Source organism: Crinia signifera, chromosome 2 (assembly GCF_055691185.1).
Source record: "Crinia signifera chromosome 2, ASM5569118v1, whole genome shotgun sequence".
Lineage (NCBI taxonomy): Eukaryota > Metazoa > Chordata > Amphibia > Anura > Myobatrachidae > Crinia > Crinia signifera.
The window spans coordinates 191923351-191947076 of record NC_139218.1 but is presented as its reverse complement, the minus strand read 5'-3'; the positions used below and the strand labels follow the sequence as shown (position 1 = coordinate 191947076).

The 23726-nt window shown below is 46.8% G+C and overlaps 1 protein-coding gene across 1 annotated transcript in view; it reads left to right on the top strand.

Moving 5' to 3' along the window:
* The window catches only part of LOC146058470 (uncharacterized), a 61052-nt gene that overhangs the window by 11307 nt on the left and 26019 nt on the right, over positions 1 to 23726 (top strand). The window contains exon 3 of the mRNA XM_083170761.1: positions 2001 to 2111. Coding sequence (XP_083026887.1) covers positions 2001 to 2111 — 111 coding nt within the window. The remainder of the gene's footprint in view (positions 1 to 2000; positions 2112 to 23726) is intronic.

The window sequence follows — 23726 nt, the reverse complement described above, 5'->3', positions numbered from 1 at the left end:
GCAATTTGTGATCTATTCATGTGATTGCGGCATCCAATCACATGAAAGGCATCCAAATCGTATGTGATTGAGAGGGGTGCCGGACGGGGTCTAGACAGTCGGGATCCCGACAGGTATTTACCCGACGCTGGGATCCCGACTGTCAAAACACCGTCAGCCGGGTTCCCGACGGCCGTCGGCTATTTTCCCTCGTGGGGGTCCACGACCCCCATAGAGGGAGAATTGCAAGCCACCGTGCCCGCGGCGTGGCGAGCGCAGCGAGCCCGCAAGGGGATTTGTTGCACTCGCCATGCTGTCTGGGTCCGGCCAGCCGGGATCCCGACGTCGGGATAATGACTGTCGGGATCCCGACTGTCGGACCCCTATACCACACCCAATTGAGAGCAGGTCCGATGTGATGCATGGCCCCATGCAGAAGTGATCTGTTGGATCGCATCTGAGCCTGGCAAGATTGGCAAGGATTGCATGCGATGTATTAATTGCGAAAGGACTGCATATGATATAAAGCATGCGATTCTGTCACCCAGGAAGGTCCTGGGTGGCTCAAGGGGGGATTGCAGTTGACTTTTCCACTCGATCTAGTGCAAGGGGCCATAAAGAGTACAATCATACCTAGGAAGTGTAAATACATTGAAAAAGATTACCAAAACCAAAAGAGTACCAACCAATCATCACCTAACTGTAATTTTTTAAGCACGGGCTGTAAAATTACAGCTAGAAGCTGGTTGGTTATTAGCAGGGCTCAAAGGTCCTTGAGATGTGGTGAAACTAATTTCTCCTGCCACTGCCCGCCCCCCCCCCCCCCCCCCCATCCCCCATAAGGTGGAGCCAGGGTTTATGGCACCCCTGCAAACTAAAAAAATGTGTGCCCTACCTACCATACTTTATAAAGAGTCAGTGGTCTCACAATAGTACATCCAATTCAAATAATGCCACACAGTAGCAAAATCATGTTCACATTACAACATATGTAGTGACCCCGTTTCACATTACACCACATGGTAGTGCCCCTTATTCACATTATGACACACATTAGTGTCATAATAAGTGTCCCTTATTAAATTGTCACATTAGTGTCATAATAAGTGTCCTTAGTAAAGTTACACTACATAGCAATACTCTTTATACATGTATGCCACATAGTAGTGTCACTTACAAATAATGCCCACAGTACAGATGGAGTCGCTGTCATTAGACCTGCTCCTGGCCATCTGCCGCCATTCGCCAGCCTCCAGAAGGGGGCATGCATGCACAAGACATTCGCACACCCTGTTTTCTGATGGAGCCCGCTGCTCCCTGCAACCCCCCCCCCCTATCCCTGCCCATCTCCCTGAAGCGCAGATGGGCAGGGATTCCGCCATCTTCTGCCAAATGAAGGAGATGCTCGTGCGTACCCGTCACATGCATCACCTCTCTGCCAGAGTTCGTCAGCTCAGGGAATATGGCGATTCTCTGGGCTGGCTGAGAGTCTATATCTGTAGTATTGCGTATACACATAATCCAAAAAGCAGTAGTACCAGTTACACATATATGTCTCTGTCCCTGCAGCAGCTTCATCTCCTCTTTTCTTCACTTCAGCAGTGGGGATGGTATGACATCACATATGACATGGGAGAATAGGTACAGGTACTGATACAGGATTTTCTGTTAGAATTATTGTGCATGGCTGTGGTGGAGGTGGAACTGAGTTCCCACTGCATTAGAGGGAACTCTATGGAACTCTATTAACCCCCACTTTAACCCCATACTTTATCTCTCTCCAAGATTTAATAAATCTCCCCATTGTCTTGTAAACAGCAAAAATCAGACCTTAGCATTATAGTATGCATAGTTTATTTTTATCATCTGCTTAATTGGCTCTTTCTTTGTATCAGGCAAATGCAATCTTGTTAGTTGTAACGTACTCTCTTACAATATGTAAAGGAGAATTAGCACAGGAAGGAAGCTGGGCAGAGTTTGTACATCTAACAGTTTTCTGCCTCTTCACTATTGTCTAACAGAGAGAAACACCAGCAAGATTAAACATGACACCAGATCCATCCAAAGAAGTCCTCAAGCCCAGTAATATCAAGGTTCGAGCTGTGGCACATATCTTGGCCATATACCATGGGGTGAGTCATATAAAGTACATGTCTATTGCTTCTATGTATATGTATATATATATATATATATATCTATATAAAAACATATATATATATAAAAGATATATAGATATCTCTATCTATATAGATAGTTAGATAGAGATATATATCTATATATGTATATACACAGTATATATATACAGTATATATATATATATATACTAGGTGATTCATCGCGCCCTACGGGCGCTCTTCACACCGTCGTAAGGGGCTGCGCCCCCTTAATTTGTGAACGTTTGTATATGAGAAATATGGTTAGAATTGTATTGCAACTTAGGTGTCCGTGATTTGCGGGAGGGGGGGTCGCGGAGGGTGCCGCGAATTGCAGGAGGGGGGGTCGCGGGGGGTGCCGCGAATTGCAGGAGGGGGGTTGTGGGGGGGTGGATGCTGCGAATCGCGGGAGGGATTGCAGAGAATCGCGGGAGGGGGGTCGCGGGGTGGGTTGCCGCAAATCGCGGGAGGGGGGTTACGGGGGCGGGGGTTGCGGCGAATCATGGTTGGGGGGGTCGCGGGGGGTGTGCCGTGAATCACGGGAGGGGGGGTCACGGGGTGGGGTGCCGAGAATCGCGGGGGTGTGTGTGTGTGCCGTGAATCGCGGGAGTGGGGGTTGCGGGGGGGGTGGGGGGGGGTGACGCGAATCGCCACAAGAAAAAATCAAGACAGAAAGGTCAACACATGTAAATGTTGACATAAGTGTGGCACTTCATTGGTGTCCATGTCGACACATGAGAATGAATATGAAAACATTCAAAAAATGAAAAAAAAAACTTCAAAAACTCATGTCAACCTTTTTCATTGTCGACCATAGCCATGTCAGTGTTTTCCATGTGCAATTTAATTCTGGAGCTGCCGCAAATCGCGGGGGGGTGCCGCGAATTGCGGGAGGGGGGGTCGCGGGGGTGTGGGTGCCGCGAATCGCGGGAGGGGGGGTTACGGGGCGGGGTTTGCGGCGAATCATGGGAGGGGGGGTCGCGGGGGTGTGCCGTGAATCACGGGAGGGGGGGTCACGGGGTGGGGTGCCGAGAATCGCGGGGGAGGTGTGTGTGTGTGTGCTGTGAATCGCGGGAGTGGGGGTTGTGGGGGGGGTGTGACGCAAATCGCCACAAGAAAAAATCAACACAGAAAGGTCAACATATGTAAATGTTGACATAAGTGTGGCACTTCATTGGTGTCCATGTCGACACATGAGAATGAATATGAAAATATTCAATAAATTAAAAAAAAAACTTCAAAAACTCATGTCAACCTTTTTCATTGTCGACCATAGCCATGTCAGTGTTTTCCATGTGCAATTTAATTCTGGAGCTGCCGCGAATCACGGGGGGTGCCGCGAATTGCGGGAGGGGGGGGGGCGCGGGGTTGGGTGCCGCGAATCGCGGGAGGGCGGGGTTCACAGGGGTTCCGGTGGGGGGTTGCCGCGAATTGCGGGAGGTGGGGGGTCACGGGGGTGCCGCGAATCGCGGGAGGGGGGGTTGCGGGCGGGTGTGACGCGAATCGCCACAAGAAAAAATCAACACAGAAAGGTCAGCACATGTAAATGTTGACATAAGTGTGCCACTTCATTGGTGTCCATGTTGACACATGACAATGAATATGAAAACATTCAAAAAATGAAATAAATCTTCAAAAACTCATGTCAACCTTTTTCATTGTCGACCATAGCCGTGCCAGTGTTTTGCATGTGCCATTTAATCCTGGGGCTGCTGCGAATCGCGGGGGGTGCCGCGATTTGCGGGAGGGGGGGTTGCGGGGGGTGGGTGCCGCGAATCGCGGGAGAGCGGGGTTCATGGGGGTTCCGGTGGGGGGTTGCCGCGAATTGCGGGAGGGGGGGGTCGCGGGGGGGTGCCGGGGTGCCGCGAATCGCCGGAGGGGGGGTTGCGGGGGGTGTGACACGAATCGCCACAAGAAAAAAATCAACACAGAAAGGTCAACACATGTAAATGTTGACATAAGTGTGGCACTTCATTGGTGTCCATGTCGACACATGAGAATGAATATGAAAATATTCAAAAAATTACAAAAAAACTTCAAAAACTCATGTCAACCTTTTTCATTGTCGACCATAGCCATGTCAGTGTTTTCCATGTGCAATTTAATTCTGGAGCTGCCGCGAATCACGGGGGGGTGCCGCGAATTGCGGGAAAGGGGGGTCGCGGGGGTGGGTGCCGCGAATCGCGGGGGGGCGGGGTTCACAGGGGTTCCGGTGGGGGGTTGCCGCGAATTGCGGGAGGTGGGGGGTCACGGGGGGTGCCGCGAATCGCGGGAGGGGGGGTTGCGGGGGGGTGTGACGCGAATCGCCACAAGTAAAAATCAACACAGAAAGGTCAACACATGTAAATGTTGACATAAGTGTGCCACTTCATTGGTGTCCATGTCGACACATGACAATGAATATGAAAAAATTAAAAAAATTAAAAATAAATCTTCAAAAACTCATGTCAACCTTTTTCATTGTCGACCATAGCCATGTCAGTGTTTTGCATGTGCCATTTAATCCTGGGGCTGCTGCGAATTGCGGGGGGGTTTGCCGCGAATCGCGGGAGGGGGGTCGCAGGGGGGGTGCCGCCAATCGTGCAAGGGGGGGTCGCGGGGGGGTTCTTTTTGCCGCGAATCGCGGGAGGGAGGTCGCGGGGGGGGTGTTTTTTCCGCGAATCGGGGGGGGGGTCACGGGGGAGGGTTTGCCGCGATTCGCGGGAGGGGGGGGGTCGCGGGGTGGTGGTTATGCTGCGAATTGCGGGAGGGGTCGTGGGGGGGTTCTTTTTGCAGCGAATCGCGGGAGGGGGGGTCGCGGGGGTGTTTTTGCTGCGAATCGCGGTAGGGGGGGTCGCGGGGGAGCGGGTGTTTTTGCCGCGAATCACGGGAGGGGGGGCGCGCGGGGGGGGGGAGGTTTTGCCGCAAATCGCGGGAGGGGGGCGCTCACCTGGTGGCTGTGGAGTAAGAGTGCTGGGCAACATGGGAAGGCAGTGGGTGTCTGGCACTGTCTGTGGGCTCACTGGGCTGGTTCTCTGTCACATACCTCCCAACATGACCCTCTCCAGGAGGGACACAATGCTCTTCTTTCTAGACTTCCCCTTAATGAATGATTGCCATCACCTGTTTTAAACAGGTTAATTTCTCAGAAAGGTGTTCAGCACAGATGAAGGCAATCACACATTAAGAGGAAAGTCCAGGAACAGAGCGTTATAGACACAGACACCCACTTTGAGTGACAGATGTAGCCAAATATATAGGAGATATATATATATATATATATATATATAATAGAGAAGAATAGGAGCGGCACTTCACAGACTGGTTACGTGATGATAAAAATCCTTTATTTAGCCCAACAGCGTTTCGGGGTATATCCCCCCATCTTCAGGGACTTGCAGTACATTTTTGTTTGGACCCGCAGTGGCCACGAGAAGGCACACACAGCAAGGCAGTAATTGGACAACCGGAGTGCCGGGCATCTCCCTGCTATATATATATATATATATATATATATATATATATATATATATATATATATATATATATATATATATATATATATATATATATATATATATATATATATATACATATATATATATATATATATATATATACATATATATATATATATATATATATATATATACAGGGTTATTCAAATGTAATGTTGCAGTACAAAAACTGTGCAGTAAATGGGATACTGAATAATCCAGTAAGGTATGGGTGAGGTGGGTTATCTTTTAGGGTATGTACTGAACATAGCTTAAGCTGCCCATACACGGTCCGTTTAACGACTTAATTAGTACACATCGCATCGCATTGCATGCCTTGTGTATGCAGTGTGCATGTGATGCAATGTGTAGCTAGTACAAAAAGTATGTGCAGCACATACTTTTTGTACCGTACTATGTAATGCGCGGGAGCGCGCATCACATAGTACAGAAGAACGGAGCCGGTCCACAACGGACCGTGTATGGGCAGCTTTACTGGAGTATCCAGTTATCCAATTTACTGCACAGTTTTTGACTTAAAAGGGTATACTGTGAATTTTGAATCACCCTGTGTGTATCTACATAAGTATAATTGAATCATGTTTGTGTGTAAGTATGGATGTTCCCCAATAACTCTAAAACACTTTTGTATTAATTGTCTTCAAACTTTGCACACTTCCTTATCATGTTAAGATGTAAGTTCAAAGATGGGTTTAATCAGACAACCCCTTAAGAGTGCTGTCATAAGGGTCCATGCTATTTCTGTTTTCATGCATTGTGATGTGTTGTTGGAAAGCTTAAGACTTTCTGAATACAACCAGGGGCCCCCCACCCTGTACAAATCAGAATCGTCCTGGATATCATAATGCTGTGTCCCGTATTGATTCCATATGGAATGTATTTTGTCCTGTATTAGGTCTGTGGATTTCAGAGGTGTAACAGGTGATGGACCGGCAACTGTGTGAGGTAAAACTCTGCAATAAGTCAGTCTCTACCAATGGTGGGTTGGCCAGGGGGGCAGGGTGCCTTGTGCCCCCCAGGCCACTACAATAATGCAGAACAAGGTCTGCTGCTGCATTGTCTACATACACCTGTCACCTGGGAAGGATCTTTTCCTGCCTTACAGCTGCCAGTATCAGTCAACTGCAGCTGCTACCAGTAGCTCACGCTCACCCCCAGGAGTCTAAAAGCTGAGGGTCACCTCTTTCCATGGGTACAAGAATTTTAAAAATCGGCCCTTGGGAACCGGAGATATCTGACTTCAAAGCAGTGGTCCCCATCCAAGCCTGTTAATTGCTCTTCCCAGTCAGATATTTCAGGTTCTGTCTGACTTAGCGTTTTTCTGAGGGTATACTCCAAAAGCTGGGACTCTCCCCATTTGAAGGACACTAGTAGCTTGTCTCTACTGTTCCCAGAACCATAGATATCAGCCTTCCAGCAGCTGGTTACTACTCCAGCTCCACACACCTGGTATGTAGTTTTATACACTCATTAGCAGATTGCTCTGACTTCTGAACTCTGATCCCCTAGTCCCCAATACCATTTGGTAGGTGGGATTCTCTAGTTTTTAATTCCATTAAAATCTTAGAAATCTATTTCCGGGAACTGGAGATATCTGCAGTCAAGCAAGCTGTCCTCCCACCAGAACATTATGAATAATAAGCCCACTCCACTATACACCCCTCCCCTGCATATTAAACATCCTCTACCACCCTGGAAGTTATGTATCAGGGCCCCTTCATTCAGCCCAATGCCTCTTATCCCACCCCATCTCCCACCATCTGTGCAGTAAAGGGGAAATTAGTGGAAATTACTGATCCAGGCCCTACATGCTGAGCGGCTGATATAATACCCCCTACCACCCGTGGGACATCAAAGCTTCCCCCACCCCTACCACTGGAGGATCGGTAGGGGCCCCAATACATTGCTATTCCCAGGGGCCTACACTGCTGTTGATGCCCCTGTATGTATATATATGTATGTATATGTATATATATATATATATATTTTTTTTTTTATTATTATTATTATTATTATTATTTATATACATTTGGTCTATCTATAATACTTTAACTGACCCGGCATATACTGGGTCACCTAAGTGTCCATCTGCGTGCTTTGCTCCGCCCCTCTGGAAACCCCCTTCTGAAAATCCTGCGTTTGCCACTGGCTACAGACTGCTGCTGACTGCTGTGTTAAGACCTTGGCAGGCATTTAGCACAGGAGCTCAGTGAGGGGTGAGGCTTATCAGGACTTAGGGCGGGATGTATTAATATACAGCGCATATGTACTAACATATGTGACTGGCATCGTGGTGCGGTGATGGAGGCCCCCGCGATACCTGTAATGTGCTGTGCGGGGGTCTCTGTCACCTCAGTGGCCGCCTCCTGGTCACCTCACGCCAGGGACAGCTAAGCAGGCTGTCCCTTGTGCCTCCTACTCCCCCGGCAGCCGGAAGGACACCCGGCTGCATTACTAGGGGAGGAAGGGTTTACCTTCCGTCAGGGCCGGATTTGTGCCTAGGCCCGTGAGGCACCGGCCTCAGGGCGGCACCAATTAAGGGCGGCAGGCTGGCTGACATTCTGTTAAATGGCACAGCGGGTGGGCAGCGGTGAGTGACGAGCGCCGCCGCCGCATAGATGAATTATATGTAGGCGGCAGCGCCACTAGTCACCCGCCACTGCCCACCCACTCTGCCATGCACATTACATCACCTCTGGTGGATGGGTCCGACGGTCCCCCTGCGCGTCCGGAAATGGCTCAGGCTCACTGCTGCCGGCTTCCACCCATTGGCTACTCTACACACACACACACAGTCTATTGGCTGCTGTGTATCCAGCAGCTGAGCTGAGCAGCGCGCAGATCCTCCCTGTGCTCATCACAGTGTGTGAGCCAGAGAGAGACTGACGGAGACACTGTGCTAATCACTGTACAAATAAGTGCCTCCCTCCAAGTCCTCCGTACAGTGAGCAGTCCAGAGTGCTTAAAAAAAATATTAAGGTGGGCTACAGTTAAATTTTTATGAAATATATATGTATAAATAACAATGTATATACATATATGATTACATTAAAATTGGGGGGGGGGGGGCGCACAAAAATGTTGTGCCTAGGGGCGGCCTGACCCCTAAATTCGCCCCTGCCTTCCGGGTCCATGAGGACCTGGACTAAGTTAAACCAGAGGGAGGGGGAGAGGGGGTTTGGCAGGTTTGCGGTGGAGGCGGCGGGGGGGGGGGGGGCGAAAAGAAGCCCATAGGCTTCTATAGAGTATCGCCACCCAAAGGTGGTGATACCCTACTATGCGGTAACATGGCGGTGGGGTTTTAATACATAGGAAAATGCAGTAAAATGGGGGTTTTACCGCATTTTCCCCTCAGTACATCCCGCCCTTAAATAGGGCGGAGCTGCCCAAAATGTATTTGAGCACAGGCAGGCTGGGTGCAGGCTGCAACTTTCATGAAGCTCACTCCATACTAATCTACCCTCCCGAAATGCATGGGAGGGTCCCAAAAATCAGGTCCCTCTGCCAGTCAAATACCAGCATTTGCGGCTCTTTGGGGAGGGGTTAAAATGATATCTTCATTTAGTACCACACTTTCCCCAAAGAGCTGCAAATCACAGCATTTACCGTAATGGGGCAGGTCTTAATGACAGCAAGCCCTGACCCCCGGAAAAGCTTTATAGAGTCTTGAGACAATTAAGGCAGGCAAGTATGGAGCACACCCTCCTCCCCAGGGCCGGTGCAAGGTTTCTCTGCACCCTAGGCAAATTGTCAGTCCAACTCCCCCCCCCCCTCCTCCTCCAAAATACAGAGCCCCTCAGGTGAAAAGTGCAGACACGGCATCTTGTAAGTTCCATAGCCTGATAATTTAGCTGTTTCTGGGTTAGGGTATGCAAGTTTGTTTGGTGGATTGGTTTAGGCGGGTATTAGGATAGAATAGATGCCATTTGCATGCCATCTATTCACATTAAGTTGAGAGCTTGTGGGAAGCTCAGCACCTCCAAAGGTGCCAGGCATGTCTCCATCTGTAATGGCGGCAGCCGGGATTGCCCAGTATGTATAATGATGCCGGGGAGTCTGTCCCGCTCAAATAGGGACGTCAGCAGAGCCATACCCCCTACACTTGTCAAGATCATGCATGCTACTCCTGCACCGCTGCACCCTGCCTACTTCCTAATAGAGTCAGCATCCCAGCGGTCTGGATTCTGCTGGCATCCTGACTACTGTTATAATATCGGCACGCGAAAGAATCAAGATGCTGATGCCTTAATACCATCAGCAAGTGATTGGTGCGTATGCGGAGAGCAGCAGTGGGCACCTGGGCACTTAGAATGTTGGATTAAGCAGGCTGCATGGTGGTGGGGTTAGGTTTAGGTGGTGGGGTATGGGGGTTAGGTTTATGCAATAGTAGGGATGGTTGGACAAGGACGAGATGGGTGATAGAAGAGAGGGGATAGAGGATTAGACTGGGGTGGGTGATAAGAGTACCAGAGGGGGGGGGGCTAACAGAAACAACAGGGGGAGAGAGGGGTGTGATAGAGGACCAGAGGGGGGGGGAAGGGTGAAAGATGGACCAGAGGGGGGTGGGTGAAAAGAGGACCAGAGGGAAGGGTGATAAGAGGATGGGGGGGGTGATAAGAAGAACAACATGGGGAGAGAGGGGGGTGATAAGAGGTCCAGAGGGGGGTTGGTTGATAAGAGGAACAACAGGGGGAGAAAGGGGGTGATAAAGGACCAGATGGGGAGGGGAAGGTTGGGCATGGGTTTGAGAGCAGGAGTTCTTAAAGCTTTGTGACAGCCATCACTTTGAATATATACCTTGTTCTGTCAGGGCTTCCTCTTCCTGTTGCCAGCAGCGCATGGTTCTACTCCAGGGCTCCGGGTCTCCCTCCCAGTCAGTGCAGGTTTCCTCTTCCTGGCACCAACTCTGCTTCACCACGGGGGAGGGGGGGTGTTCTCAGCGCTGGCGGATCAGTCCCCGGCAGCTGGCTCAGGGATGCTGCTGCTGCTCCTCCTCGAAGTCGGCCGAAGCTCAGCAATGATAAGAGCTAGGAAGGAGGCGGGACTGATAACAGCTGGTGTAAAAATGCGGGGATATGCCGGGTGTTGGGGGCGGGGAGGAGAGAGAGTGAAGGGCTTGTGATTTGGTGAATATGCAATGGGGGGCGGGTGCGGAGGTCAGCCTGTGAGCCTGATCAAATGCATGGTGTGTGAGCACAGCGCACTGTGCAATACAAATCAGGAGCTGGCTTACACGCAGCCCTGGTTATTTAAGTAACATTTAGGTAGCCGTGGCATCTCTGTTAATCGGGACATGGGGGAGCTGACCTAAGGGATAGCAAACACTAATTGGCAGCGTATGGAGCCGCCCTCTAGTGGCCGGCGCCCTAGTCAAATGCCTAAAGCTGCCTAGTGGTGGCGCCGGCCCTGCTCCTCCCCTACGTACCCACAGTCCACTCACTCCTGAGAGATAAGCCCTGCCACCAACAGACTTGGAGGAGCTAAAGATAGCAATGCTGCCAATGCTGCTGCCCTAGAAAGAGAGAGGCTTTCAACTGCAAGGACAGGAGACCCACTTTAAGCTGATGATTTTTACATTTAAAGATTCAGCTATTTGGATAAAAAGGATTTCCTCTATAATGTACAACTGCCTCATCTGCAGTTCACATGGTTTTGTCCATCTAAGAAATATTTTGTCTGAAAGAGTGAACTAGAATAAGGGCCTCAGTTCCTGCTGAAGCCTGCACAAAAATAGCCCTGTATATATATATATATATATATATATATATATATATATATATATATATATATATACACACAAACAAGATGAAAAAAGGCGCCCAATAGTGTAGTATTGTCAAATCAACAATATATTTATTGGTTAAAAATGTGATATATCACTAGTACATTCAGCGTACCATAAAAGTCCTCAGTGGTGGACTTAAAACCACATGGTGTAAAATAATCCACACTGGCAATATTGCAGGAACTATTTGTGCTTTTTAGCGGAACACTCACGGATACCACAGCAAGGTCTCCCCCGCTAGCGGCACTTCCAGAGGAATCCGGCGGTCAGCACATCGGCTTGTCGGCTCGCGTCACCTGCTTTCAGAATCGCGTCAGTTAGGCCATGCCCCTACGCGTTTCGTCTGAGACTTCGTCAGTGGGCAGCAAACTTGGTATACCTGATGACGGTTATTTAAATAACTGAAACTTTGAAGACTTTACAGTAGTCATTTTCTCTTTTCATCTAAGGAACGTGAGTGCCACTATCTGAAAATGTATATATATATATATATATATATATATATATATATATATATATATATATATATATATATATATATAGTCCAAAGAGCAAACGCACCCGCTAACTTGTAATGATAACCTGTGCCAGGTAATGATAATATAGAGGTATGGTCCTGTGAGCAACAAGACCACCGGCACCAGGAATGAGGAAGTCCAAAACAGGAGTACTTTAGTGCATATTTAATGCAAACATCTTCAAGCTCATATGAATCAAAGCATTTAAACAACACCCATAGGCATTAGAGACACATAATCAAATTCTCACGTCTCCTCGATGGCCGTTTCGGTGCATAGGCACCTTCTTCAAGAGGGGTTGACAAGATACTGAGCAAAAGATCAGTGCTATATAGGGCATGGAGGTACACTCACCTGCTGCCACCTGGATCAATCACGTGCGCCGAGCGTCTCCGCTCCATGTCACACCCGCACACATATATATATGTAGCGAGTAGTCGGCACTTACTCTCTGTTGCAGTGTGAAGGTGCCCTGAGGGGGTAATGTCATATGAAGTAGAACACCGGCACTCACTCCTTCCAAAAAATTTCAAGGACACTCAGAGGTGCATATTTGCAACGTTTCGGGCTTTTTTATTCAGCCCGTCGTCAGGCATTACAGAATATACATATAAATAGTGGTATTGTCGCAATCAAAAAAATAACCCTCCTAATGTCACTTAATTGTGAGTCCCAAGACACATTCGTACTCTAAAATTGTACACGTTTAAGCACTCTTCCTTCGTTCCAGGGCGGCAGCACCTCTCCAATGGGTTTCTGTTCGCGGAATACCCTTTACAATGATCTAAAAAACAAAAGTGAGATGGGCGCCTCCTTGTGCAGTATGTATGTAATAAAATGATGGTACTTGTGTATTATCACAGCGCTCAAATTTCTTACGTATGGCACCGGAGGAAAATTGCATCGCATGGGCAATTGTAACGGCCGTGCGATGCGTTGCGATCCGATTTTCCTATGTCATTTGTTCACTGCTCTCTTAGCCCCGGGAGATCACATTGCACCTGCCGCATATATAGGGTGTACGATGCCATTACATTAGCTATACAATTATATCATTGTATGACATACAATGAGGTTTTAGGCACCCCCCCCACACACACACTATCCACGCCACCCCGAAGCGACGCGAGCGCAGCATGCCACGCGTGGGGAGGCGGAACGCATCCTCCGACCTTTTGATACCCCTACTATCCACATCGGCGTGGAGTTGATTTTATATAGTGTGGCGAGCGCAGAGAGCCACCGAACCCTAAGCGAGCATGGATAGTAAGTGTATGAAAAGGGTAGGATGCGTTCCGCTGCCCCTCGCTTTGGGGTGGCGTGGATAGTGGGGGGGGTGCCTAAAACCTCATTGTATGTCATTATTGTATACCTAGTGGCATTGTGGACTCTATACAATATAAATAAAAGAGCACTGAATAAATTACATAGGAAAATCCCATCGCACAGCACTTACAATGGCCCATGCAATGCGATTTTCCTACGCAGAAGAGCCCACTTAGCAAATAGCTTAGTGGGCGCCGTGATAATACACAAGTACCAAAATGACTCCCTCCACCACATAGAGAGAGACAACAGCACCCCTAAAATTCAAGGAGTACCATTTCTGGTGGTATTCCACCACTGCTTGATACGTGATTCAATTATGGGTATCCACCGTCTATCCGGAAAACTTCTTTTAAAACTATTGTATTCCTCTCATTGGCAATGCACAAGGGAAACAAAAGCACAAGAAGAAAACACTAGTGTAATACCATTTACACAGTTTATTCGCACAACAAACACAATAAAATATCCGTACAATATAAAAAAAAAATTTCAGCTTATCTGATGTAAGATGAAGTCAGTCCATCACCAAGCAATATAACCTCGACGCGTTTCATCCTTGCCCTTCCTGCTGGACTTCCTCAGGAGTATATATATATATATTTATATATATATATATATATATATATATATATATATATATATATATATATTTGCAAAAGAAGAAGGAGAAAGCGCACAAGTGAGTATATATATAGGTGTAAAAACTTTACTAAATAATAAAAGCTCACATACATCGAGGTAAACAGTATCTTGCTTGCCAGCAGAAGATATACCAGCTCATCAGCGCAGGAGGACGGTGAACACTACGGGTAAGGACACCGCTGGATACGGCGCCCACACCAAGTAGTTCAGAAGCCGCACACCGCCATGCTCAGATGTAACACGCTAGTGAGCACGGACCAGCAGGGTACTTCAGGATGCACGCCCAACTAGTTTCGTCAACAAACTGACTTCGCCAGGGGGTGTGTCTCTACTCATACAAGGGTGATTTATATACATATTGACCGCCCATCACAGTTGCCGAAACTTACATCATAAATTAACGGAGGTAAATAAAAGTTCAAACAAGTATATATATATATATATATATATATATATATATAATGTGCTGCAATATTTCTGTGGAAGGCACCGTGGCATCTTTCAACTACGGCTATATCCAGAGTGCCAACCATTTCACATTTGTATATATATATATATATATATATATATATATATATATATATATATATATATATATATATATATATATATATATATATGTGTGTATCCCCAATATTCCAACTCGCGCTGAAGCCTATTTCACAAAAAATTTAAACAGTGTGTCACAATTATATGCTTGGCAGCCTCACCACTAAGTTCCCTGAGGGGTAGGGAATGAACAAAGCCCAATATTTTTACCCAATAGTGGTATGGCGCCTACAACAAAGTTCAATAGCAAACTTGCAATATCCACATCCAGTGAAGTAAAACAGGAGGTGTTTTTCCAATACTTTGTTTATTTTTCTTCACAGGATAGTCAGGTAAAAACACTTGTAGAAAATTCCAATGCGTTTCGTCTCACAGAGACTTCATCAGGGGAATAACGGTCTTGTGATTCCTTTCTTCTTTATATTGATGTTTTCCAGAATAATTTAGTGTGAGGACATGATAATCCTTAAACCTATAGTAGGTGTATATATCAAACTCAGTTGATATATTTGGAGTAAGTCAATTATTTTGGCCTATAGAAAAACAGGTCTTTGAATTTCTTGTCGGCCTCCTCTATTAAGAAGGTTACCTATAATGAAACAGGTCTGAGAGTGCCTGTCATCCTCCTCTGAGTCGGAGTTAAAGATTCCTATGATGTAACAGGTTAAAAAACTTCTATGAAGCATTAGTAGATTAGGATTCTTTGGAACCGCATGGATAAAAAGGGTTTATCCATGCGGTTCCAAAGAATCCTAATCTACTAATGCTTCATAGAAGTTTTTAAAATAAATGTTATTGAGAATGTTTGATTGTCTATTTGCCTAAATCTGAGCACATGACAAGGGGGTGGGAATCTCAATAGCGCCCTCTACATCTCTTCTTTGGTCTTTGTTTTCATCTCCCACTAACAGGGGAGATTTTGTAGAGGTAGTCGCTTTACACTATTGGAAGCGCTTTCAGGGTCAACCCCCCATTTGCATATATATATATATATATATATATGTATATATGTATATATATATATATATATATATATATATATATATATATATATATATATATATATATATATATATATAAAGAAGAAATACCCTTTCAGTGCGCTGGAAGTTATGGGCGGGTGGCAACTTATGTTAGTCCCCCCTGTTAGTGGGGGAATGAAGAGGAAATACAGATGTATGGCACAATATGGCACACCTTGGACTCTGCAAAAGTCACGCTTTGTGATTTTTCAAAAAATTTGCTTCTCTATTCTATTACTTTATACAAGTTCTACTGCTTCAGAAATTTTTTAGACTCTATCTAGTTGCTACATTTGGAAAAACAGCTAAGCCGTGTTTTACATGTTGTGACAATGTTAGGATCCGCCTCCAGCGGATCTGTGTTATGCGCAGATTTACATATTCTGTGTGTAGTGTCATGTTCTCCCTGGATTCTGCTCCCTGGGTTTTTCCCAGCCTGTGTGTGTGTGTTTACTCGCTAGTGGCATCCAGTGGTCAGCCTGGGGCATTGCAGGTTACTTTCAGTACTGTGTGTTCTGGACCTCAGGTGTCTTGATTAGGCTCCTAGCCTGCAGTGCACACCTTTAGGCAATGTGTAATCAGCACCACATTGTGCTCACTATAAAGACTCTCTGCTCACACACTCTGGTGCCAGTTATAGAATTCTGTTGCCCTGTTCAGTTCACTCTGTCCAGCTTCAGTCAGCTTTGGTAATACCTCAGTGTGCCTTGGTGTTCCTGGTTCCCAGTCTTCCTGCATGCTGCCGTTGTTTCCCAGCTGTGTCCTCCGTTCAGTCTCCTGTCCTCCCGGTGTCCGTGTGTCGTCCTTTATCCGTCTCCCGGTCCCTGCAGCTCCTGTTGGTCTGTGTGGGATCCCTTCTCCAGCGTGGTGCTCCCTTCGGCTGGTTCCCTGCCTTGTCCGCAGCATCTCAGCTCCAGCTAAGTTGATATCCCTATCTTTGGTACCATCATTGCGTGGGTTATCTTTTGTGTATTAGTACAGTCCTGCTTATTGAGTCATCTTTTGTGTATTGTTACATGCTTACTTAGTGAGTCATCTTATGTGTATTGTTACACCTGCGGTGTGGTCGCATCAGTACACTTTCACACCTGGCCCCCCGGGGTCACTGTTTCAGGAGCTCAGCTGGTATCCTCGCCAATAAGTGTCAGTTAGAGGTTCCCCTTGTTCATCACTGGCCTTGGCGTGTGTGTTGTCCTTAACATAAGACCAGGTGGCATCGAGGTGGGAGCCTGACTAACGGGCTCCCACGAACGCGGCTATTATTGGTGAAGCCTAGCACCCCGCACACACACGTCAATTCCATCTGAGTACAACGGAGGTAGGGCAGGCGAGGTTACCCCGCTCCTTACATTATAACCGGCCACAACAGAAACTCTGGAGCTGAGTTCTGCCCTCTCTCAGTCCAGCAGTTTTTTCTTGCCTTGTCACAGTTTTTTTTACCTTGTCACAGTCTTGTCTAGTCATAGTATTTTTGCCTTGTCTCTGTTGTTGTGTCGTAGTCTTTTTGCACAGTAACCTTGCACGTCCATATCATGCAGGCCATGCAAGAGTCATTAGCGGCCCTAAACCTGGCGTTCAATACCTTTAAATCTGGGCGGTTGGAGATTTTGCAGCAGTCCCTACTGCAGCTGCAAAAACTCCTCACTGAAATATTTCTGATCCTTCCCGAGGTCACTGGGGGTAATTCAGCCCCGGCTGAGACCCTGTCTAAGGAGTTATTAGGCAGCGAGTCCATAAACCCGGAGGTTCAGGAGAAGCATAAAAGTGTTCTACGGCCAAAACTTTCGCTGGAGGAGCGTCAGCGGCGTAGAGACCTGAATTTATGCTTGTACTGTGGAGCTTCAGGCCACTATCTCCAGGCTTGCGGATTGCGCAGGCCTGGTGGTGGCGATAGGGGGTCTCCTCTGGCCAAGTCAGGGCAGGTTGTCAGATCTATGCCTGTCTTCACTGTGGCAGAGGAGCGCTCTGAGTCTCCCAGTAAAAGCACTCTGTTTAATACCATTGGTCTAAGTGCTGGGAGACCTCATTTTGAGTTTAAGAATCAGCAGAGGAGGTGCTCCCCGCATGATGGTATTTCTGCTAACATTAAGCCAGAGTTACAAACCCTTAAGGGGAAAGCCCAGGTGATTGGCTCAGATGCCAGGGGCCCGCCGAGCCGGTCTGACGCCGGGGGCCCGCCGACCCGGTCTGACGCCGGGGGCCCGGAGGCCATAGCCCCAAGTGGGGGCCCGAAGCCTCAGTTTGTAGCCCCAAGTGGGGGCCCGAAGCCTCAGTTTGTAGCCCCAAGTGGGGGCCCACAGTCACAGTTTGTAGCCCCGAGTGGGGGCCCGAAGCCTCAGTTTGTCGCCCCGAGTGGGGTCCCGAAGTGTGCAGCCCCGAGTGGGGTTCAAGTTGGTGTCGCCCCAGAAGGGGTTCAAGTTGGTGTCGCCCCAGAAGGGGTTCAAGCCTGTGTCTCCCCAGAGGAGGTTCAAGCCTGTGTCGCCCCAGATGGGGACTCTGTCCATCTAGTCCCTAAGAGGGATTCTGATTGTCCTGTCTCTGAGCAGAGTTCCAGCCATGTCGGTAACATGGAGGGACCATCTGTTGGTCTTTTTGTCGCTGCCCAGCCAGAGTTTCACTATAGTGCTGCCCACTTAGAAGTACGTCACAGTGGTGATCAGCCAGAGACTCATCATAGTGCTGCCCAACCAGAAAGACCATCAGACTTGGAAGAGGTCATTACCTCTAAGGGGGTCCCTAAAGTCTCAGCCTCAAGGGCCATAATTCCAGCTATACAGTCCAGTCAGTTAGCTGATAATGAAGTTACTGTTGATTCTTTGAACGATATCTCTACATCTCTAGTCTTTGATGGGGACTTAGCCCAATTTGTTGCACTCGCTAACCACTATGTCTCCATTATGGAGTCCAGACCATTTTTAGGTATTACTTCTGATAATATTGTGTCCTATATGATCTACCGCTTCAGAGGTGAACCGTTCGAATGGGCATGCAAATTTTTTGAATCTGAGGATCCCATTCTTAAGAATCTCCCAGCATTCAGTGATGCTGTAGTGAAAAAATTTGGTCCCAATAGAAGTGGTTCAGATGCCTCTGGGCCGACCATCTTGTCTGCAGAGACTCCATGTTTAGGAGAGTCAATACAAAGGGCCCAGCCCATAGCTATTTCCGCTGGGTGTGCCTTTTTGTCTCCCTCTTACAAAGGTCTCCCTGAATTATTACCACCTAGAGCGCTGGTATCCAGGTTTGATGCTTTCTCAGATTCAGACTCAGAATTTGTGTCTGAGATTGATGGGTATCCGGTGTATACAGGCCCTATGGTTTATGAAGAAGCCTGTTTAAGACCAGGGACATCTTCTCGTACCAAACACTCTAAGAGAAGGAAAAAGAAGTATATGCACTGACCTTTTGCTTGTCCTGTTTGTCATATCTGTTTGTCTGGTCTTGTTGTGTCCGAAGGCCACCTTTGAGAGGGGGGCAGTGTTACAAGCTGCAGTCACAGCTTGTTCCTGTTTGTTGGTTAATACCCCCATTCCAGGGGTTGGTATTCTCCATGTAGTGGAGAACCTGGTATTGGGGTCCCTTGACCCCTCTTCAAGGGGGGGGTACTGTTAGGATCCGCCTCCAGCGGATCTGTGTTATGCGCAGATTTACATATTCTGTGTGTAGTGTCATGTTCTCCCTGGATTCTGCTCCCTGGGTTTTTCCCAGCCTGTGTGTGTGTGTTTACTCGCTAGTGGCATCCAGTGGTCAGCCTGGGGCATTGCAGGTTACTTTCAGTACTGTGTGTTCTGGACCTCAGGTGTCTTGATTAGGCTCCTAGCCTGCAGTGCACACCTTTAGGCAATGTGTAATCAGCACCACATTGTGCTCACTATAAAGACTCTCTGCTCACACACTCTGGTGCCAGTTATAGAATTCTGTTGCCCTGTTCAGTTCACTCTGTCCAGCTTCAGTCAGCTTTGGTAATACCTCAGTGTGCCTTGGTGTTCCTGGTTCCCAGTCTTCCTGCATGCTGCCGTTGTTTCCCAGCTGTGTCCTCCGTTCAGTCTCCTGTCCTCCCGGTGTCCGTGTGTCGTCCTTTATCCGTCTCCCGGTCCCTGCAGCTCCTGTTGGTCTGTGTGGGATCCCTTCTCCAGCGTGGTGCTCCCTTCGGCTGGTTCCCTGCCTTGTCCGCAGCATCTCAGCTCCAGCTAAGTTGATATCCCTATCTTTGGTACCATCATTGCGTGGGTTATCTTTTGTGTATTAGTACAGTCCTGCTTATTGAGTCATCTTTTGTGTATTGTTACATGCTTACTTAGTGAGTCATCTTATGTGTATTGTTACACCTGCGGTGTGGTCGCATCAGTACACTTTCACACCTGGCCCCCCGGGGTCACTGTTTCAGGAGCTCAGCTGGTATCCTCGCCAATAAGTGTCAGTTAGAGGTTCCCCTTGTTCATCACTGGCCTTGGCGTGTGTGTTGTCCTTAACATAAGACCAGGTGGCATCGAGGTGGGAGCCTGACTAACGGGCTCCCACGAACGCGGCTATTATTGGTGAAGCCTAGCACCCCGCACACACACGTCAATTCCATCTGAGTACAACGGAGGTAGGGCAGGCGAGGTTACCCCGCTCCTTACAGACAAATTGAGAAAAAAAGCCAAGATGTATGTGGACACATCTGTAGGTAGAAAGAAACAAAGTGCAGGTCACCTGCAGTTTGGTCTACCATATGCATGCTGAGCTCTGTTTTTGAGGAACCTATTGCTACTATAGGAAACGGTCCATTTGAATTCCTTCCGGAGTTTCCCCCTTTTTTCTAAAAGGGTCCCATTTGGAAATTGATTACGTTTTAGATGTGGTTACGGATCAAGATTAAGATCTTCAAAGGATCTTTTCTTATACGCTTTTTATATTGGGCCAGAAAACTTTTGACATCTGGAGCAAATTACACCTGTATTCAAGGTTAAGTTGCCTACGGAAAGTTACCCCTGAGGAAACGCGTTGGGTTTTTCCTTGCATTGACCGAATTGAATTAATGTCTCCACACAGATGAAAAAGTGTTTTATTGTCTTTTTTAACAAAATTGTATTAAACTGTTGTACAGTAATTTGGCTGCTGTTTTTGGTGGTGGATACTTCCAATTAGGGGCTCACTTTGTTTCTTGCTACATATATATATATATATATATATATATATATATATATATATATATATATATATATATATATATATATAGTATAAATCTATATAGTATAAATCTGTATAAATCTGCATGCCCAGAAAACGACACATGTAAATGTGCTGTGAAATGAGCTTTAAATAAGCTAAAAACCACTGGTGATTTTTAGCTTATTTAAAGCTCATTTCATAGCACATTTGGTTATCCTGACGAAGGGGACACGGGCCCCGAAACGTTGATCGGAATAAACACGTTTGTTATGCACTAAATCGACTAGTGCCACTGTTATTGATGATTGCTATATACAGTATAGATAGATAGACCTGCAGCCGGTGATAGATTAACCTGTTCTGACTCAATTTGCGGTATTTTTTGAAAAACCCCTTCAAGACCAATTGATTTTAAAATAACTTTTTTGGAAATTGATGCCGTTTAAGTAAGCATCATTATTAGGCTCTTCAAGAGGTCCACCTATGTTTACCCTTATCAGAAGGGAATATACCTGTAGTGAATTCTATATCCACTATATAACAGCTTACGGAAAGTTACTCCTGAAGAAGTCTTTATGACGAAACGCATTGGGTTTTCCTTGTCTTACCAAACTAAATGATTGACTACAAACAGATGAAAAAGTTTTTTAATTATTTTTTATGAATTTATATTAAATCATCCAATTGATATTTGTCTGTAATTATTACAGTGTCTCTATATTTGGTGGTGGAGCTATACAATAATGGCGCACTCTGTTTCTATTCTCTATCCAGAGATATATATATATATATAGATATATAAGTAATCCATAGAGATAGCACTCCTCAAAAATCATAGTCCAATATACTGGGGTGCTGGAAAACTTATGCTAGCATTAGATCCAATGTGCCAAATATAGTAGACAGAGCCAGGGTGCACTCACCATATTATCACCATGGTGCTTTGAGCTGCCTATGACTCTCCAGTGACCCAAAAGGTCAAGGATTGTTTTTATTGGTACTTATGTAGTATCTGGGCTGCCGATTTCTAAATCGGGTCGGATCGGGAGATCGCATCGCATCGCATGCGACCATGCGATTCGATGCGATGCGATGCGATGACCCGATTTTTCCATAGGAATCAATGTTAAAATGGACTGAGTCCATTTTAACATGGAATTCAATGGGAAAAATGGGTCCTTTTCATACCCCTACTATCCAAGTGGGCATGGAGTTGGATATAAACCTGTGGCGAGCGTAGCGAGCCACCGAGCCCGAAGCGTGGCGAGCGAAGCGAGCCCCGCGAGGGGATGAATACCGTCCCCTCGCGGGGCTCGCTTCGCTCGCCACGCTTCGGGCTCGGTGGCTCGCTACGCTCGCCACAGGTTTATATCCAACTCCATGCCCACTTGGATAGTAGGGGTATGAAAAGGACCCATTTTTCCATAGGAATCATTTTAACATTGATTCCTATGGAAAAATCGGGTCATCGCATCCGATATCGGATGCGATGCGATATCGCATCGCATCGCATCTGATTGTATGCCTTAACTTAAGGCATACAATCAAAAAATCGGCAGCCCAGATACTACATAAGTACCTTTTTATTCTACTGAAGATAATCTATACATACACAGACACAGACACACACACACACATTTGCTGTAAAGGGGGTGTGACTTTATAACTTTAAGCTTCATTCCCACGCCCATAAAGTGTTGATGAGCTCTCCTCTCCAGGCTTCATCCAGAGAGAAAAATAAAAAAGTAGGCAAGTATTGTATGCTTTGACTGTTCAGGAACGAGTTCAGAAACATCTCAAGAATATTTGGAAGCAGCACAGCTTGGTTTGGTAAATTATATTGATCATATTCATGGGAAGAAAAGATGTTTACCTGACCAAACTTGTTAAAAATATATCACGCAGAGCAGAATACTCTTAAAATTGTAAGAAATAATCGAACCAAAGCACACAGAATGTCCAGGGATTGGGAAAGGATTGTGCACTGTAAATACAGAGATCAGCTTCAGCTGGTAAACTCCCCTTTAACTTCTTCAAAGCATTCACTACAATCCTGTTCTTCATATTAGAGGTAAAAGAATCTCAGTGTAGTGCTAGCAAGTGCTCGTCCAATTGAAAAGCACAAGAAAGTGACCATGGGTACTTGCTGCAATGCAGTGACTTGCGGTGAGGTGAGGCATTTGCAGAATCTCTTATGCTATACTGCAATACACTCCTCAGTTTCGACTATAAAAATGATTTGGAAAATATAAATAATATAATATAAATATCTTTGTGTATTTTTCAACTCATTCGCCTCCCCTGCCATCATTGTCCACACATCTGTGATTAAAAATCGCCAAATTTCCAGCAGTATATACTTCTGCTCCTATGTATAATGTCCACATGCAGGGGCATAGGAAGGGTGGCTTTGGTGGAGTGCAAGCTTCCAGAGCTGAAAGCTTAAGAGGATGTCATGCATGTGCTGTCCCTTACCCCCTTCTCTGATCCCTGTCCCTTACCAAATTCTTTGTGATCCCTTTTCAATGCCCCCCTCCATGCCTCTTCTCTCTGATCCCTGCCCAGGATTCCTTGCTCTCATCCCTGCCCCCCACCAAATCCTCTGATCCCTGCCCCCACCAAATCCTCTGATCCCTGCCCCGACCAAATTCTCTGATCCCCTCCACCAACAAATTCTCTGATTCCTGCCCCAACCAAATTACCTGATCCCTGCCCCCCACCAAATCCTCTGATCCCTGCCCCCACCAAATCCTCTGATCCCTGCCCCCACCAAATCCTCTGATCCCTGCCCCCACCAAATTCTCTGATCCCCTCCCCCAACAAATTCTCTGATTCCTGCCCCAACCAAATTACCTGATCCCTGCCCCCAACCAAATTCTCTAATCCCCGCCACTAACAAATTCTCTGATCCCCGCCCCCAACAAATTTTCTGATCCCCGCCCCCAACAAATTCTCTGATCCCTGCCCAGCACCAAATTCTCTGATCCCTGCCCAGCACCAAATTCTCTGATCCCTGCCCCCCAAAAATTCTCTGATCCCTGTCCCCCACCAAATTCTCTGATCCTAGCCCAGCACCAAATTCTCTGATCCCTGCCCCC